The sequence below is a fragment of the Halichoeres trimaculatus genome, unplaced genomic scaffold (assembly GCF_033239565.1).
Source record: "Halichoeres trimaculatus isolate MK-OKI-2021-1 unplaced genomic scaffold, fHalTri1.1 fHalTri1_scaffold_20, whole genome shotgun sequence".
Taxonomy (NCBI): Eukaryota; Metazoa; Chordata; class Actinopteri; order Labriformes; family Labridae; genus Halichoeres; species Halichoeres trimaculatus.
The window spans coordinates 19086187-19104770 of record NW_027437198.1 but is presented as its reverse complement, the minus strand read 5'-3'; the positions used below and the strand labels follow the sequence as shown (position 1 = coordinate 19104770).

General features: G+C 41.2%; 1 protein-coding gene across 1 annotated transcript; it reads right to left on the bottom strand.

The window, feature by feature from the left end:
• Positions 1 to 292: 292 nt before the first annotated feature.
• On the bottom strand, positions 293 to 16483 carry hs3st3b1a (heparan sulfate (glucosamine) 3-O-sulfotransferase 3B1a). The gene is made up of 2 exons (XM_074696779.1): positions 15699 to 16483; positions 293 to 2091 (listed from the first exon to the last, which is right to left on the bottom strand). The coding sequence occupies exons 1-2, from the start codon at positions 16190 to 16192 to the stop codon at positions 1473 to 1475; spliced, it is 1113 nt and encodes a 370-aa protein (XP_074552880.1). The 5' UTR covers positions 16193 to 16483; the 3' UTR covers positions 293 to 1472.
• Positions 16484 to 18584: the final 2101 nt, after the last annotated feature.

The window sequence follows — 18584 nt, the reverse complement described above, 5'->3', positions numbered from 1 at the left end:
GGCAGGGCGGCTACAACAGCGAAAAGCACTTCATTAGCCCGTTAGCCTGATGAAGTGCAAAACGGTTAATTAGACACAGAAGTACACCTTTTCCTTCAGGGCTCCAGAAATCAACACAGGTGAGGTGGGGGGAAGTGCATGAAGTGTGAAAGTTCACCTTTATCTGCGAAAAAACTGTGAGACACATTTCTCATTCTGGTAAAACACATTTATTTCTTACTTCATAAAAACGACATGACTGCATTTTTCAATTCAACTATTCAGTCAAATCTGCTTCATTTTTCATGTTTGTAAAGTGATGCATACAGCAAAATAGTGCCTCTACGACAGCAGGGTTGCAGCACATCATTGTGGAATGATGCCTGTTGAAAGTGTGGGTGATACTTGTTTGTTATGGTTGAATAAAACTCAACCAATCGTGGAATTTGAAGGAGACATTTTTGGCTCAAGGTGGGTTCTTTTCATTCCTCTTCAGCTAAAGCAGAATAACAGAGATTTGTGGAAAAGCTCCTAAATGAGGTGATCTTTAACTTTTTGCTTCATTACCACACTGAGTATTACCTGTCTTGAAAAAAAGACACAAAGGATGGCTAATGAAAACCATTTTGGCATGAATCGATGATGTTATCAAGTCGTATGAGTTCCTTTAGAGAAGTGAAGTGAGTGATTAAGTGTTCTAGAGCCAGAGCAGCAGTTTTTGGAAACCAGATATAAACATCCCTAAAATTTAACGCCTGAACTTGCTATTGGATCCTGAACGGCATTCTTTTGTATGAACTGGAGGTTCAGCTAAAACATGGCACTGGAAATTTGTGTTATTATGTTAACTTGAAGTTGGCTCAGGGGTCAAACATAAACTTACTTCCATTAATGGATCCATATTTTATTGAAATGCTCAGGAGATCAAGGCCGTACCATCACTCAGGTCTAATTGACATGATGAGGAGCTATTACTGCATTGATCCACCGGTCGAGTGGCACTGGATCAGCTGAGGCCTCTATCGACCTGACTGAGTGGGTCCACAGACCTCTAAGGGTCAAGCAAATGTTAAGGGGATATTACCAGTTGTTTATAAAGTTGGATCTCATTCAGTTTAAGGCGAAGCTGAAGAGGCATTTGGAAAAGTCAAGAAAACAGAGTTGGCTATCCGAAATGGAGCCATAAAAATGTCCCACCGTGGAAAAAAAAAGGATACTCACCCTGCACAAAATACCCGTAAAAATGTTGTGCTTTTAGAAAAATGTTTTTGTACCTGATGAGAATTAAAACTGGAAAAAAAAACTCTGTTGTGAGTCATGGGTTAACCTGGTTAGGCAGCTTAGTGAGTTAATATCATTGCAATAAATTATCATAAAATAGAATTCTGAATTTTTACACATCCACCAAATACTGTACATACACTGTATAACAATATCTCCAGAGTCATAGAATTATAAAAAACACAGGTCAGTCCAGCATCATTGATTTCCTCTCAGTCCCAGCCAAAGTCCTGGCCTGTCATGTGGTAAAACTTGCTGTTGAAGGGTTTATAAAAGTCCCTCAGCTTCTGCACCACCTCGGGGTCAATATTTGGATGGGTCCTGCCTTTGGTTTTTCCCAGGCAGTGCGGCTTGCTGTTCCCCTCTGGTCTCTTAAGACACGGGAAGCCTTTAGCCGGGTTAAAGTGGAAATACTTCTCCGTGACTACCCTCCTGAGCCCGAGAAAGTCCTGGACGCGAGCCATCTCACCTGAGGGGTCGCTAATCAGACGCTCTCCGCTAACAAACAACAGCTGCTCCATGGGGAAGTACTGGAGCCAGCGCTCAAGGTGCTTAGCGTACATACCGATTTGAACAGCGCTCCATGTGGTGTCGATGAGACCCGCTGTCATGTTTTTGAACGTCAGGCTCTCGAAAGAAGGAATGTCTGGCTTCTTGGAGCGTGTCTGGGTGTAGTCTGAAATCGCCCGGGTGACAGGATCCCGGACGACTACAATCAGCTTTGTGTCTTTAGACATGGTGTAGATTCGAGCTGGGACTTCCTTGGTGACATAATAGCTGGGAGTCTTCTCCATGGTCAACTGGCCGTCTGCAGACTTGGGCATCAGTTCCCTGCAAATGACACCAACACACCAATCAATGAACGCACTGCAAGCTAAAGACAAAACAATCCTGTATTTATCTCTGCATTGCCTGCATTTTTCAGGCTGGAACTAAGTTCCCATTCATGAAGATGTGATTAACAGTGACACAGAGGCTACAAATCTGGTTTTAAGTACTGTGAGGTTGGAGCTAGTCAGTCATCCTTAAGGAAACAATCATGGGCAACATTCACAGAGTAGGTGAGCATGCTGTAAGTGACAGGAACTGATAGGTGGAGCAGGAATCTGTTCAATCATGTGTGATTGCATGCTAACACAATACACAGTCCATGACATGTTTTAAATGCAAACCCTCGAGGAAGACATTCATCTCCTGCTGCTGCATTTAATCTACCTTAAGACCTCAATCCTCTTTCAACATCACAATCCCCCCATTGAAATATTCCACACCTTCATTACATTATACAAAGGATGGTTTAACTGTGTATAGGCGGTATTGTGCTTCTTAATGTCAGGCCAAGACAGACGACTGTGATTTCCTCCCTCTCCCGTGTTAGTCAGTGATTTGGTGGAAAATGTGAAGATCTGGATAGACCTTGCATTCCTTAGGAGAAAATGCAAAGCTTTGAAGCTGTCAATTCCCATAACTGCATATTCATCTTGACCCTGGCTGGCTCTGGTTGATCATAATATAGCCTGTTAACTGCAGCCCTGTCTGGATAATGGCTAAAGTAAGCCAAGGGGGATTAGGACTAAGCCAAACACGCTGCAGCATTAGAAGCTGGTTGACTGCCTTGTTGGCTGACTGTGTGGCTGCTGGCTTGTCTCTGCAGAGACACGGAGAGAGATATGTGGCCGAGACGATCAGAGTCAATGGTAAGTAGTTAATCCATGGAGACGTACAAGTGGCGTATGCAATACCACAAAACCCCTGAGCAGCAGACTGACTTATGCTTACAGTTTATGAGGTTGTTAAAGAGGTAACCTGTGTTTTTCTATTCAGGAACAAGTGAATTGATATTTTCAACACGGAATATCATGTACTGTGGTCTAGTGCAAATACCAACAGTAAATTTGCATTGTCGTGCAAAAGTGATATTAGGGACTGAATCATATCCCTCGCTGAAACTGTAGCTCGGGTTTGTTGGCTGCAAATCTCCCATTCCTCCACATCTAAAAGGTGCTCTATTGGATTAATACCAATAGTGGCTGTGGCGGTCACTGGAATACAGTGAACTCAAAATCAAAAGATGGGTACACTGTGGTCAAGAAGGAATGGACAAGGTCAGAAGCAACACCCAGCTTGGCTGTGGCATTTAAACCATGTTCAACTGACTTTATGACTAAGTCCTGCCCTCAAATGTGATTAGCCAATCACAGTGTGTATAGCCATTCCCATACACTCAGACATTCTCCATTGGAATACATAGCAGAAAGTAATTTTTCGATTTTTTTTTTTTTTTCAAAAAATGGTCATACTGTATCCATGGGGTCCATGGAACTCATAAGCAACATCTGAACCAAGAATAGTGTCTTCCATGGATAAAGTTGTATGGTAGACCACAAAATCAACTCAATGTGAACAAAATGAGCAAGGATTTTCCAATCTGTTCTGAGGTAAGCTGACATCGTATTTGAGGCAACTTTTTGTCACTTTGCTGAAAAGAAATATCGAGTTATTTTTAACACTAGAACCACCACTGCAGTCTGACAGGGATTTTAAGATTCATCCTAACAGTCACTAAAGTTAGCCTAATGTTTGCTTTAGCTGTGTTGTTCATCATGTCTCTTTGTTTGTTGGGTGTTCATTAGCCTATTTTATTCTCGTTTTTGTTCTTTGGTGACCATACCAAGGGTTGGATCGAGTGGATCATTACTTTGTATGGCTCATTTGTTGGTCATGGACACCAAACTTTTTGTGGCTTCAGTGATATTATTACTACTCTTTCTCCTGTGTTTGTCTGGAGATCCTACATGTAACCATGGCCACATTGTTTACAAGTGAAATCAGCTATTAGCAGCCTGTAGCATGTCAGTGCTAACTGGTGCAAGGCCTGATGTCTTCCCACAAGGTTAGGAGAAGGAGGTGAGGATGGCGTGCTGGTTCTCAGGTGCTAGGAAGTGATGACATAGACCTGTCCGTCCATCCATCGTTATTGGGAACGTAAGATCTAAATATGGTAAAAAGGACGTTATATTTTTGTCATGACCAATGCTGATCCTCTATCTTGTTGTCTGAGATGGTGATGGTAACTAGATTTGCACTGGAACCTGTAAATTTTGGTTTGTAGCTGGAGCTTTTTATCAACCTTCTCAACAACAAAATGATTCATATATCCCTCTAGTTTGGAGTTTAGACCCTTTTGGTGACTTGATGATAAGTGATCTTTCTGTCATCAATAGCCTCCCGTAAAACATCTCTAACTGTGACAGCTTCCCTGTCACTGAATGTTCATTGTTTGTCCAACTGAGTGGATGGGGGCATGGCTTAGTCATAGGTCAATTGCAGGCCTGATGTGTGTTCAGAAAAATCCCCCCTCATACTATTAAACCAGTGGCAGCAGCCTGAACCATTTTGACACGACAGGATGTTTTCATGCTATTAAGAGATGGTTTTCTGCGGACTTTGATTGCAACAAGTGGTTATATGAGTCACTGTTGTATTTTAGTCATCTTGAACCAGTCTGTCCATTCTGCTCTGACCTTTGGCATCAACAAGGCATTTTAGCTCAGAGTACTTCTGCTCCTTGGATATCATTTTCTTTTCCAGACCATTCTTTGTTATAGCATGTCCACATACCTAAATGCAGAGAGCTGCTGGAATGTGATTGGCTGATAAGATATATGTGTTAATGAGCAGTTGAACAGGTGTGCCTAACATCCCCGATGAATAAAAACAGAAGAACAAGCATCAGATTTCACAGAATACTTAAAGAGGTGAATCGGACTCTTCTTTCAGTATCAATGCACCTTTACAGACATGTGACTTGGCGTGTTTGGCAGGTGTGTTGAGTTTGCATTGGCATACTGTGTTTTTCTCATGTTTCCTTTTGAAATTACAAACACAGGTATATACAATTTTAAACTCTCCCCTAGCTCATAATGCTTCCATAGAATGAATAATGTATGCATAGCTGCTTGTTCCACACACCGCCCATCCACTGTTTCTCCTATAGGTGCGTTAGAGAGCAACACAGTATGTTCTGGGGAACACCACATCAGTGCACGTTTCTCTCCTTATGTCAGAGCAGGAAAGTGGATTCTCACGCTATCCTCCTAAATTTGACAGATTTATTTATTAACTACATCAAACTTACATTGCGGTCTGTGCAGTTCTCCACGAGGGGAGTGTATCTCAGTCTAGTACAACAAACGGTAACAAATCAAGAGCAGTGTGCAGATATTTCTGCTGGATATACGGAAGGAAATGAGTTGAAAGAGATGTGTCAGTCCCCAAAGTGCCTCACGCAGTCAGTCAGAGAGTAAAATTGCAAATATTACAGTTTTGGTAAGTTTCTACTGTTTTATTTGGATAACTTGATCAAATTCAGCTAACAGTAAAAGAGAGGGGTGAGTGAATATGATTATTTTCAACCATCTGTTAGTACACGCACAAAGAGCCACAATAACCTATGCCAAAACCCAGCAGCTTTCATCTTGCAAATTTATGTGGTAGAAATGAGCAGAAAATGATCCACAGGATTTCCCTGCACTGGGGAAAAGCCACAATGATCATGGGGAATCTAGGCAACACCCACACCTCATTAGTGCCACACAAATACATAAAGGGTTCTTCTTTTCCACGTGCACCTCTGTCACCTAATGTCACCTGTCCCCATTTTGCTTTTCTATGGACGCTGTACATTTACTGCCACTTTTCATCTAGCTTAGAGTGTTATCCACTGTAGTACAGGGTGGAAAAAAAAACTCAAATCCAATCAAGGTAATAGGTAGAAGAGCCACAAACAACTCTATCAGAGCCCCGTGCAATTATCCTCAGCGTCTCTTGGATACGAGCAAGCACAGAGCTGTAGGCCTTTCCCGGAGGCCTCAAGGGACATGAAAACTTACTACCAATCAAACTTTCCACTTAGTCCCCAAGCAAAACAATCTGTGTGAGAAGAACATGCATTATTCATTCTTGCAGAGACAGAGCAGGGGAGAACATCTCTGACTGAGCGGGGAGTGAGAGCAATGCCTTAGGGGGGCAGATGTAGCAAGCTTTCACAATTTGTTCTGCTTAATAAACAATGTCGCCTGGAACCAATAGGTTTCGGTGCATCCCCATCTATCAATCAGCCATGCAAAGGCATCATCAGAGCTTCAAGACAACAAAAAGTAGTCCTCACGTCTGGAATCGGGGCCACGGTGGGATGACTTTTTGCCCCTTCATGAATTTTGCATGTCTCACTTAAACTTTACAAAACTTGAAACACAGCTTTACTCTGAAGGTTGAACAGCCAAATGGGATGGTGATGCATAAACTTTAAGTTTCTTTCATTTGGTGAACTAAAAATAAACCTGTAGTGATGACTGTGTGAACACAGGAACATCCTCTGCCCTCTAACCCGTCCTTTTAAACTCACATGAGAGCAGCATGGTTGAGGAGATAACTGAGAGGAAGACTGTTTGTGAATGAGATAAAGCAAGAGAGGCAGGAGAGGAAGGAGTGAAGAGAGGATTAGATGGAATCAGGTGCACTGCTGGAGGTTTGGGACGGCACGCTCGACCCCTCTGACCAAGAAGCCTGTTAAGAGTTTCAAGTCACGACTCACTTCAAAATGCTGTGTCTGCAGCTGTGTCGTACACCACCTCTCCTGCAACCTGCAGAGATATTAATCCAGAAGAGGTGTGTTGTGTAATTTTCTCTCTGTTTTGTCTGCTGGGCAGTCAGGTGTGTTCATTAAACAGGCTGCTGGCGAGACAGCATTTGAAATCTGGTGCCGTGTTTACGTTCAGTGTTATCAGGAAGCAGGTTCAAAGGTAGGAATTTACAACGTGACTGTGTGTGGCTATGTGCTCAGCTGCACGGTGATGCCCTCACTTGTGAGTTCACAACAGAAAGGGACAAGGACAGGAGAGATGACTGAAACCAGGCTTATTTTTTTAGTATTCTGTAGTGTAAAGCCTGACTGACTCTAATTTGCATCTATATTTCAGTTTCTCAGACCACAGTGACAAAAGGCTGCTTCAGAAAAAAAGCCACAGTATAATCTAACATCATGATGGCCTCTTATCTTACACTGCAGCTCTTAGGGAGGTGAGCTACTGTGGGAATTGTTCCTGTTCTCAAAGACGAGAGGAGAGGTGGTGGTATGCAGCCACTTACAATAATCGGACAGATACACTGTGAGATGAGTTCCAGACAGAAATCATAAAGGAAAGTATCTTCAGTGGAGTCACTCATTGGCCCGTCTTATCATACGTGTGAAAGTCATCATCATTATTCTTTGCTCTCAGGACCTTTCATTGTGATGTTGAGCATGATTCAGTATCTCACCAGCATTCCTAAACTGCGTGATAGAGCAGAGTACGCCATGCCCGTCGCCCCCCATCCTCTGTTATTACTGTCAGTATGCAGAACTCAAGGCCACCTGGCTGTCTGATGGAGATGAGCCCAGTTTGAAAAAGAAGAGGAGGGGGGACAATGTGTGAGCCATTCTGGCTTCCCTCACACAACTGTCAGCCTTGCATTAACACATAACCAGTCTGACAGTCGGGCTGTTTATAGAACCACCAAGTACTTTTTACATCGAGGAGGTGCTGCTTGAAAAATGTAAATTGGCAGGGCCAAACCAATTGTGCGAGATTATTCGACACTTTGTGAGAGTGATTGAAGAGTCTTTGGGATCTGGGATGAAACTAGAAACAGATGGGGAGGTAAATCCCCAAATAGTGTGATGCATCAAAGTCACAGTGTCATAAATAAAACATTTAGAAGTAAAAAGTTTGTTTTGTCTGATTCTTTTTTTGGATGGTGGCTAAAGAGGTTGACTGTGACTTTGTGAAGTACAGGCAGTACAGTATAAGCAAGAATGTTTCTTGGCTAGGAGCTTACAAGACAAACATTTTAATGACATGTAACGGCAGCTTAGTTTAAATCAGTCAAGGGAGTCTTCAATGTCCAGGATGTCACTGAGGTGCAGTAGTAGCTAAAGTGAATCTATCAAACAAGCTTAAGTCATAAAGCACCTTTCATGTAATGTGCTGCAGCAAAATCTCATTCATTAAGAGCCTCATGATTGGCTGGCTATGTGGCCACTCAAAGGCGGGGCTTATGGTCATTTCATCTGCTTAGACTGGGCTGCAACAAGTCCCTTATGGCTTTATGAAGTTCCTTTAATTTTGATGGTATTTGATGGTAAGAGTCTTTATATATATATATATATATATATATATATATATATATATATATATATATATATATAAGAATGTTATAACTTTATGATATTTTATAGAATTTAAAATACGTATGACTACAGCAAAACATGCTATTTTGATATTTGAAATTTGTTTGTGTGTGTGTGTGTGTGTGTGTGTGTGTGTGTGTGTGTGTGTGTGTGTGTGTTTTTGTGTTTGTGTGTGTGTGTGTGTGTGTGTGTGTGTGTGTGTGTGTGTGTGTGTGTGTGTGTGTGTGTGTGTGTGTGTGTGTGTAAATCTACGGTATCTGGTAGGTGTCAGACAAAGCCACAACAACAAATGTAAACGCCACAACACAACAAAAATATAGCCACAACAGTAGTTCAAAGAGGACAACTTTAGCAGTTTTCTAACCAACGATTCACCCAAGTAAGTAAGAAAGTAAGTAATATTTTTTTTGTTGTTTATTTTTTTCTACTTCAGCCACAATACTTCTACTTCACCTTTGTGAAGTTCTCACCTTCTGATTTCCATCATTGAACTTCTATAATATTTCCCAGTGAGGTGTCATGCCATAATGTGAGCACTAAAGCTATATTCATCATGGCTGGTAAAAAAGAAAACAATGTTTTTCTTACATTCACAACATTTGAGTCTGTTGGGATAACCATTTGTTAGAAGACAGGTAAAGTTGATCACTTTTAACTTCTGTTGTGGCTGTAATTCCACTGTGTTGTGGCTTTTGAAAATCAACTGACACCAACTGGCCACCGTACACATCTGCTACATGCAACCTGTGCATAGGTCAGTGCTTAATAGATTGTTCCATTTGTAATTGGAAGTTGGAATTTCAGAGTTCGGAGTGGAAACGCCCAACAGGAACCCCTGCGGGGTAACCACACCACCTCCGAGTTCCCAGTAGGAAATTCCAAGTTCAGGAGAAAATGGTAAATAAGCTCCTGTTATATTCTGTTTATTTCAGAATTTCTGACGAGTGTTTGCCGCAAGAAAGCAACTGTATATATAGTATTATTGAATGTTAATAAAGAAACACTAGTGTTATGGTAAATTTTTCCTAATTGGCAACTAGAGTGCTAACTCGAGATGACATAATTCCCGCACCCAACTTCCCAGTTCCAAGTACAAATGGAACACAGTATTAACACACAGTCATAGTTGTACTGTGGGTAAAGTAGGCAGCAGAAATTAAAATGGTACACAGTTTAAAAAAAAAACAAGATAATTTGGGCACAACTGCCACTCTTTAGAAAATAATTAAATATGCACATTTCAGTGATTTTAGTGTTTTTAATTCATTCTCACCTCAGTGGTTTGGATGTCTTATTCTCTGTTAAACACAGCTACAGTGAAGTCACACTTCACATATAAAGAGATAAGAAAACCCATCTTTTGCATGTCATTCAAGCTAACCATGCATGTGGCGGTTGCTACAATTAGATAATTCCCTGCAGACGAACGCTGGTCTGAGAGCATCGGCAAAAGCAAACAAGACTTCAAAGAAGCAAAACAAAGATGGCTGGGCCAGATTGCTGCTTTCTATAGTTGCTCTGACTTGCTGTCAGGGAGCCTGAGCTGAGGGGAGACAGACAGAGGCAGGAAACAACACATTCTCTCTGAAGATACTACAAAAGGCAGAGATGAGGAAGTCAACAACTCAAGGGGATATAATGGAGTGAACTTGTTTTGTTTCGGTGTTTCTAAAGTGCTGTAATAAGTGCTGTGGTTTGACAAATTGCCTCAAGCTTAAGCCCAGGGGGTTGTTGCAGCAAATTAAATCCTCAATCTCCAGAAAAAGAGGAGGGAGGTGCACATTGCCAGTATTGACAATCAAGCAGACTGATTCTTGGAAAGCTTGCATATTGTTGGTCAATCAGAGGGTGGATAGCACTCACTGGTTGTATTTTTGCAGCACGTAAAGTTTGAAAGTGCAAGGTGGTATGGTTTCCAGAAATATTTTAGGAATGTCTCAAACAACAGCCAGCATATGTGAATTTTTCTGTCTTTGAAGCATCTCATTATCAACACAGTCTCCCCTCCTTTTTCCTGTCAGAGTGCTGACGCATTAGTTTAAGCACAGGGATACCTATATCGAGAGCTTTCTCACTTTCACCAATCCCCCTGTGTCCTGTGCAAAGGAGCTAAAAGTGTCGAGTAAGCAAAATGCCACCGGTGGACTCAACTGAACCTACTCTTGGGAAACACAACTTTCCTCACAGAGATCCCTGAAAGTCAACTTTCAGGCCAAAAAGCTTAAGTGTAGCATTCGAGTCTTTTCTTGGGCCGGTTCCAATGAATGCTCTTTCTGATGAACCCCCTGCTGGGCTTCGTCAAAGGGCACTTTCACCCTTCTGAGCACATTTGCATACAAAGTGAAGCCAGAGAAAACATGTTTCACACTAATTGTCTGCTCCTTTATTGTCAGGGTTAATGCAGACCTTAGGGGTTCTCCAGCATCCCCTTTCATTGAGCTCTATAATTCTGTTGCACTTTCTAAAGACTCACTTTAAATTTACTGCCCTCTATCTGCCACTGGCCTGCAGTAAGCCTCCCCAGGGCCCTGAGGATTAGACCGTCTTCTCTGACACCCTCAGTGAGTTATAAGACAGACACTTATTGTTCTATATATGGCACCTCAAGAGGATAAGAGCAATTATTTCACACCCACTGTATACAGAAGGGCCTGATTTGTGCAGTAGATTACGAGTTAACCTGCCAAAATAAGACTTGCTCAAGGAAGTTGGGATGTGAAAAAAGTAGGGGCCAAGGAGTTGTCTGTGTGTCCTCCTTCTCTTTTCCTGCTTTGTGGTTGGAGTCCTGCTGTGCTTAGGGGGCCTCTTCTCAATGTGGGGCTCCAACAGGATGGTTCAGCAGACCCTCCAGCAGAATGGACACACCAATCACAGCAGATAAATGCTGTGGGCACAACTCAATACCACCACAGGAGCAGATAAGCCCACCCAGTGGATCGCTCCATAGTCTGGGGGCATTGGAGGGAAACGTATGGGAAAACAAATCAACAGACGTCTTCTTCAAGTCTGGAGCTCTTAGCAGGTCATAAAGACTTTGGCGGGACATCAGACTGCAGGATGAAAAGTTTTACAAGGCCAGACATGACATAAAAACTCAAATTCAACAGTATCTCCAGGAATCTGCAATGTTCCACTGAAAAAATGTTTGGTCTGTCAACTTATTTCCAGCATCACTGAAAATCATGTGTGATGTGTTAACACTGATGTCAGAGTGTCACTGCTGTGAGAAAGTGATCCCATGTCTTCTCACAGTTTTTGCTCAGCACTCTAAATAATGAGTATACATGAGCCTTTTTAACATACAAGCTTCTCAAATTCTCAACATTTCCTCCTGACGTTTCCAAAGTTCCCTGACATCCCTCACAGCAGGAAATCTCCCCTGTCAGAGCAGGTTGGCGGGAGAAGGGATGTTTCTCTGGAGGCACGACATGGCATCAAGAGTGCACTGCAAAGGCAATAGTGACATGTTTTTAGCGTTACTGTAGATATACAAGGGGCAACATCCGGTTTGTAAAAATGAAGCCTATGCGGAAGGGCTAAAAGTCGCTGCTCATCGAGAATCCACTTGAGGCTGGCTGCAGAAAGACCAGAAGTCACGTGCACACCCAGCCATGAAAATGGACTTTCATGGCATTAAAAAACATATTTACAGCCTGGTTCAACAAACAGCTAGGGGCCAAAACGCTGATTTCAATATCGGCACACACTGTACGGGATTTTCCAATCAGAGGCACAGCTCAGGTCACATGACCGCCGGACGCCCTGTAGCTGCTTGAAGAAATACTCACAGCCGGCGTCATAGCAAATGTGGCTGCGTCAGTGGATTGGCTTCATTTCACGGTTTCAGGAACAGAAGAGTGACGTCGGGGAGGCTACGTCCATGTTTTACGCAGTCTATGTGGATAAAGCAAGGCTAAAATGACACTTATTGTGAGGGAGGTCCTGATCAGATCATGTGATCAGAAACCAGGGCCGATCACGTGGTTACAGGCTCGATCAGAATCTGACATTACATCCCGATCAGTTATTTATGTATGCTATATACACAGCAATGGTGGCTGCTGCATTCCAGAAAAAAAAAACAACTCTGGAGGCTGTTTTTTAAAAGTTTGTGTTTAGGTCGGCTGGAACACAATTGTAAACGACCCAAAGCTGGCAATGCGATGTATCGGAATAGAAGTTATGGGCTTGGGACCCAGTATCAGCTGATTGGCAAAATCTTTAATCCTTACTTAATGCATCGATGCATCAGTGCTCCAGTCTTTTCCAAAAGACCCAAAAATCATCAAAGCTCATCATGTGGATTGTCGCTTTTAGTTGGCCTTAGATGTCACTGTGTGTGTGAACAGTTGTCTATAAATCTTAGCCCTGTAATAGGCTGGCGCCCTGTTTCCACCAAGAGGTCCAATTTTGATCAGTGCAGTTAGGTTGGATCGATAAAGACAGATCCAGTGTAAGTTTGCACATTGACTTGAATACAAACCTTAAGGGATGACGGATTCTTTACTTTCATGTTGGCTTTTGATTTTTAACACAGGTTTTGCTGTAAAAGCACGTCAGTAATTCTAAAAGATGTTTTTCTTTGTGTTTTTTTTCAGTGAGAAAAAAGTTTTTCACAGCAGGCACTATGCTGGTTTCAGTCTTTTTCTACACATTTTATCTGATGTCTTTGCACAGAAAGTGACCTGATGTGATGTCAGATGACACACAGCTCACTCAGCCAATGACTGGTTCAATAAGAGTTTACCCCAGGTGAATACAATGGATGAATAATGAACCACATAGGGGAAAAAACTTGAAAAGGCTTAAAATTGGACCTTGCTCCACAACTTCGTAAAAACTTGCAGCACCATTCATCATTTTCAGACTTCAACAATAACAGAAAAAAGGCTACCAGAAATCAGGGAGAGATTTATGAAGCTGACACTGTGTTGCAAAAGTCACACAGAAACCAGGGGAGAACTTTTCAGAGCAGTGCTAAATGATCATTAAGCACAGAGTCAATGTCATGGTGCCCTGCTTTAGGAGGTCAACCTGTGGCTCAGAGCTCGTACTGTGACAGCTCAAGCCAAGCTGTTTTAATTAGCTGGATCACCTCTATGGGAAAAGAGGCCTTCATTATGTTTCAAGATGACACACACACAAACTCCCACGTCAACCGTCTGTGACTTGAAATTTCTATCACTAAAACAGCCACTGTCAGGTCTCTGTTATATCTTCGGCTTCAGTTCCATTAAAATCAAAATGAATCTTTCAAGAAAACTTCTTATTACAACCACTTACAACACAAGCTTCACCTGTGCTTTGTAAAAAATACCAGGAATACTCATCTGATTGATTAAAAAATCTTCATTTTAATTGTTCTTGTTGCTCAGTCAGTTGAGACAGACAAAAAAAAAAAAAGACTCTGATCATTCAAAAATGCCCCAAACCTGTCCGGAAATTCTTAAAGGGGCTTTAGCGAGAAGCCTTTGAACAATGCTTGGCTTCCCCTATTGTATCTCTATGGAGCCAGCTTTGAAACAGTGTCTCCATCCTTTGACATTGCCTGTTAATCCCTCAGCTCAGTCAGATGGACACTTGAAACAGCAGAATCTCTTATTATCTCCCATTAACAATGTGCTTGCTCTGATGTAAAACGCTGGCTGGCGAAGCATTTCCTGGAAGGGTTTTTGGGAACACAAAAGATCAATAATTTCCAAGAATAAAGCAGGTTTGTTGTTTGTTTCCACTATGTGAAGCAATCCGTGTAACTTTGCTGCTGAGTTAATAAAAAGAGCTTGAATAGTGAGATGCAATGTATGGCACAAGGACAACAGTTGCCAAGGGAGGGGCGACAATAGTAAGCAGAATTACGCTGTGTTCAAAGGTGAAGCTGCCTACGATTTGTGATTACATTGAAGCTGACATTGATCAATACCCTAGAAGTCATAATCTTGGATCAAAATCTTGCGTTCTCAAGGATGACGGCACGATGTAACTTGCTGACTCCAAAACCCATAAAGCAAAGAGCCGTTTCTTTGAAGTACGTTGAGAATTCTAGTCATCTTTTTTTTTCTACCTGCTGCACCTCTCTATCAGAAAACCTCTGTGAGTCTGGGTCCAAGGACAGATGGAGAAAAATTCTGCGAAGCCAGAGTGAAGGTCAGGTAAACAAGGAGGAAAATCGATTGTACTTCGTGGATTTCGACGACTGAGAAGATGTGCCTGAAAAGTAAAAGTCTGAGTCTTTTTTAGAAATGCTGCTGAGAACTAAGTCTGATTGCATCTGTTGTTATTCTTCTTATGCATTCGAGGTAATGCTCTCTACTCAATCAATAGCAATATGCACTACATTGTAAACGCTTACCGCAAATTCTCTGCCATTCAGGAATCGATATTATAAATATTATAGATAATTCACTCATGTTTTGTCGGTGATGTGGCCTCAGGCTTTCGGAATAGATTGAACTTGTGAGAAAAAAAATCAATAATCTAGGTAATCAACATCAAACTGTGAGCAAAATTGGTCTCTGATGTAATAAAGAGCTTACATGAGGGGTTTAAACTTGTCTTTTCTTTCCAAGAATAACTAAAAAGAAAAATAACAAGCGTCTGCACTGTTCAAACTTTGCTTGAAAGACTTCAAAAGTCTAATCTACAATTCAGTCTTAATCTACCAGTCATATGATGCACTGCACAGAGTCATTGCTATATTTTTCTCCTCTCTCTGTTATAATTCCTCTCAGCTTGAACACATGATAACCTCCCAGGGAACTTGGTAAAACATCATTTGAGTCCACAGATGATTTTCACACCTGATGCAAGAATTTTATGAGTAAAAGACTTCTCATAAATTTGCTAATAGCTGTTATGTAATTGTACTTCATGATGAAATGAGAGTAAACTTTTGAGGGGCAAAGTCTCTGTGTGTAGTGTAAACAGAGGTGTTGATTTAGCCTGTCACAACCACATGTTGTAAAGTCAATTACATTTTTATTACACCTATTACTGATGGTTTTATTTGTTTATTATTTTAATCGAGGTGCATGATTGTCAGAGCAGAGATAAAGTGTTTTATCACAGATCTGGCTATATGAGCCTCAGTGAGATGGTTTTAATCCATGGGCAGCCTGTGTTGTATAGATGTATGCACAGCAGACTCTGGTTGACATTTTCTTTTTCTTTTTTTTTTAGTCATTTTTGTAACAACAAACGGGGTTTATACCTGTACCACTCCAGCCCTTTGTCATAGTTGCGGTCGAAGAAGTGCGGCTCCGCTCCCACTGCTCTGATGTCCGGATGCAGGCGCAGAAACTCCAGTAGCGCCCGGGTCCCTCCTTTCTTCACCCCGATGATGATCGCCTGGGGCAACTTTTTACTTTCCGACTCATTGAAGAAACCTGACATGGCATTATCATCCAACGCCTTCGCCTCGCCTTTAATTTCATCCCAGTCCTCTCCTCTGCTGTCCAAATCATTCTCGTTATTCAGTAAGTCCCTGGACGCCCCGAGAGAGGACTCCTGATTGTCAACTCCTGCATCGATTTCGCGTCTGTTCCCCGAGCCGTACACTGCGTTTGGCATCGTGGAGCAGTAGCCAACACAACAATAAATCATATACACCCAGAGGGTCAGCATTATGCAGAAGACGAAGAGTTTGTTTTTCACGTGGGATGATGGCACAACATGTAGACTGTGTAGAATCGGACTATATTCCATAGGACCGCAGTGAAAAAGTTATATTCCAGTTAAGAGGCATTTTGACACAGGCGCATCACTCCTCTGCCATGACTCAAATCTTCACTGAAACACGGAAAACAGCTAATTTCAAAACTGGTGATAAACTGAACGACTGACGATCCCCTCCGGCAGTGATCCCAGTTCTGATTTATTTACTTGACAGCTGAGCAGTTAACCGGAAACAAAAAGAAATTTCAAAAAATTATATTTCAAAATATGGGTGAGGTGAGCAGGTGAGCGTCACGCGCGTCGAGAACGGAGTCGGTCTCCCATCACTTGCTTTCAGTGTGTGAGCGCTCCTACAGCACCACCAAGTTATACACCCGACGATAACCTGCCATGATACAGCGCATGTTACATCCTGTGAGCCCTTTCAAAGTAAAATAAAATAATTTCAAAAATTTAATCTTGTTTCTGTTACTCTTTTTTTTTAACCGGCTGTTCTATATTCTCCCCAATTTACTTTTTTGTTCCAATTTTTCACTGTTTACATTTTTAGAACAAGGTATTGCATATTTGAGCATAAAATTTAACTTGCTGGGGGTAGGTATAATCCTGTTAGGCTATTGGTATTTTTGACACTTCTCACTAGGCTACATTAACTTTTAACAACCGGTGGTATGCAAAACCTCATCGTACCATCGCTAAACCTCAGTGATAAAAAAATAATAAAATAGAAAAGATAAAACCTCAATGTACCTAACGGAAAATGCATGTAACCTTGAATCAGGGCTATAATTGCATTTTGCAACAACTGTGGTTGTCATTAGAATATTAACACCAGACATGTCAGAAATTTAGGCCATCCAAACAATTCAAAAAGATTTCTGTATACTTAAATCTGACGCTCTTAGTTTTATTTTGAAAATGTACGGATATAACGGTTTCATTGTGTCTTTCTTTTCAAGCTTGGTGCAGCTTCCAGAAACACCCGGGAATATGACTAAACATGTTGAGAGACAAGTATTACACCATCCAAAACAGACTTTTGATGGCAAAAATTAAAAGGCTAATTATTTTAAACTGCTTTTTTTATTTTATTTTATTTTTATTTTTTTTGTCCCAACTGGTTTAGTTGTATAACAAATAAAGAGGAACTAGAACTTTGTTCCTCACTGGTGGTTTGTCATCTAGCCTATTCTGTTTGCCTTACTGTGTAAAATTGAAATAAGAGAGTCTGTACATTCCAGTTGTTGTCTTATGTTTGCTTTTTTGATAGGTTTTTTGTTTGTTTGTTTGTTTGTTTGTTTGTCTGTTTTTTTTTTGTTTTTTTTTTTTGGTTGGTTTATTTGTTTGTCTCATTGATTTTGGTTTATTTATTTTTATTTATTTATCTATTTATTTTTTGATTGATTGGTTTTTTCTTTCTGGTTTATTTATCTTTTGTTTTGTTGTTTCTTTTTACCCCATATTTAACAAAAAAAAAATAATAATAATTATCATTTTGTAGGTCAAAATATGGGTTTGACTTTGCCACGTTCCTTCTTCAGGTTTTAATGGATTAAAAGAAATTAAATGGGTATTTTAAAACAAAAAAAGGCTTCTATATTATTTTATTCTGTAGTAATTAAGAGCTGACTCCCCAGTGCATGGTGGTTTGTATACAGCCCCATCACCCTTACATATCTCTGTCACAGCATATCAGTTGGGAGTAAGATTTTTTTTCTACCATCATTTACCCATAGTAAACTTTCGCTGATAAGCTAAATAACCTTTAAAGTAGGATATATGAGTCATATGACCTGTATTGGAGTTCAGCAGTCAAACAACAGCAGCACAAACAGCGTAGTGTCATGGATCAGCTGTTTTTTTACTAGCTTCACGCATTTCCTGGTATCATGGGTTAAAGGAGTCAGAGTAAATTGGCGTCATAATCCCTCATAATTACAGCTGTAATCATTCTTAACAAGGTGAACAAACTGTCCTACATAAACAAATGTTGTCCCAGGCTCCATTAAAGTTAATGATTCACAGTGGTGACGAGACGGGACAAGGGCAGTTGGTGGAAGTTTTAGTCCAGATGAAGATATGTGAGTTGAATTCTCAAATGACACTCAGGTTTGGAGTGTGTGTGTGTTGTGTTGGCACCTTCTCTTGATGTGGGGTCAAAGGCCCCAAGCCTCACTGCACCCCTGAGCAAGCAGAGGATTAGCAGGATTACCCCAGAGCTGCCATGTCAGTCAGAGTTTCACCAGAGACAACCCTGCCCCCTTCATCTAAGCCCCTTATCTCATCTCTCAGACACCTCCATATATGATACATATACCTGTGTGTGTGTCTCTGTGTGTGTGTTTTCTAGTCCTAATAGTTGAATTTCAACACTTCATGAACACAAGATAAAACGTTTGGGGAAATATGTTTGTGGTGGGGA

Bases quoted from the DNA above. Each gene is read 5' to 3' on its own strand.
- hs3st3b1a (XM_074696779.1), bottom strand. From the start codon at position 16,192: ATGGAATATAGTCCGATTCTACACAGTCTACATGTTGTGCCATCATCC. The intron at 2,092-15,698 runs GTATAAACCCCG...TGTCATTTGCAG, and splicing joins AAAGGGCTGGAGTGGTACAG to GGAACTGATGCCCAAGTCTG.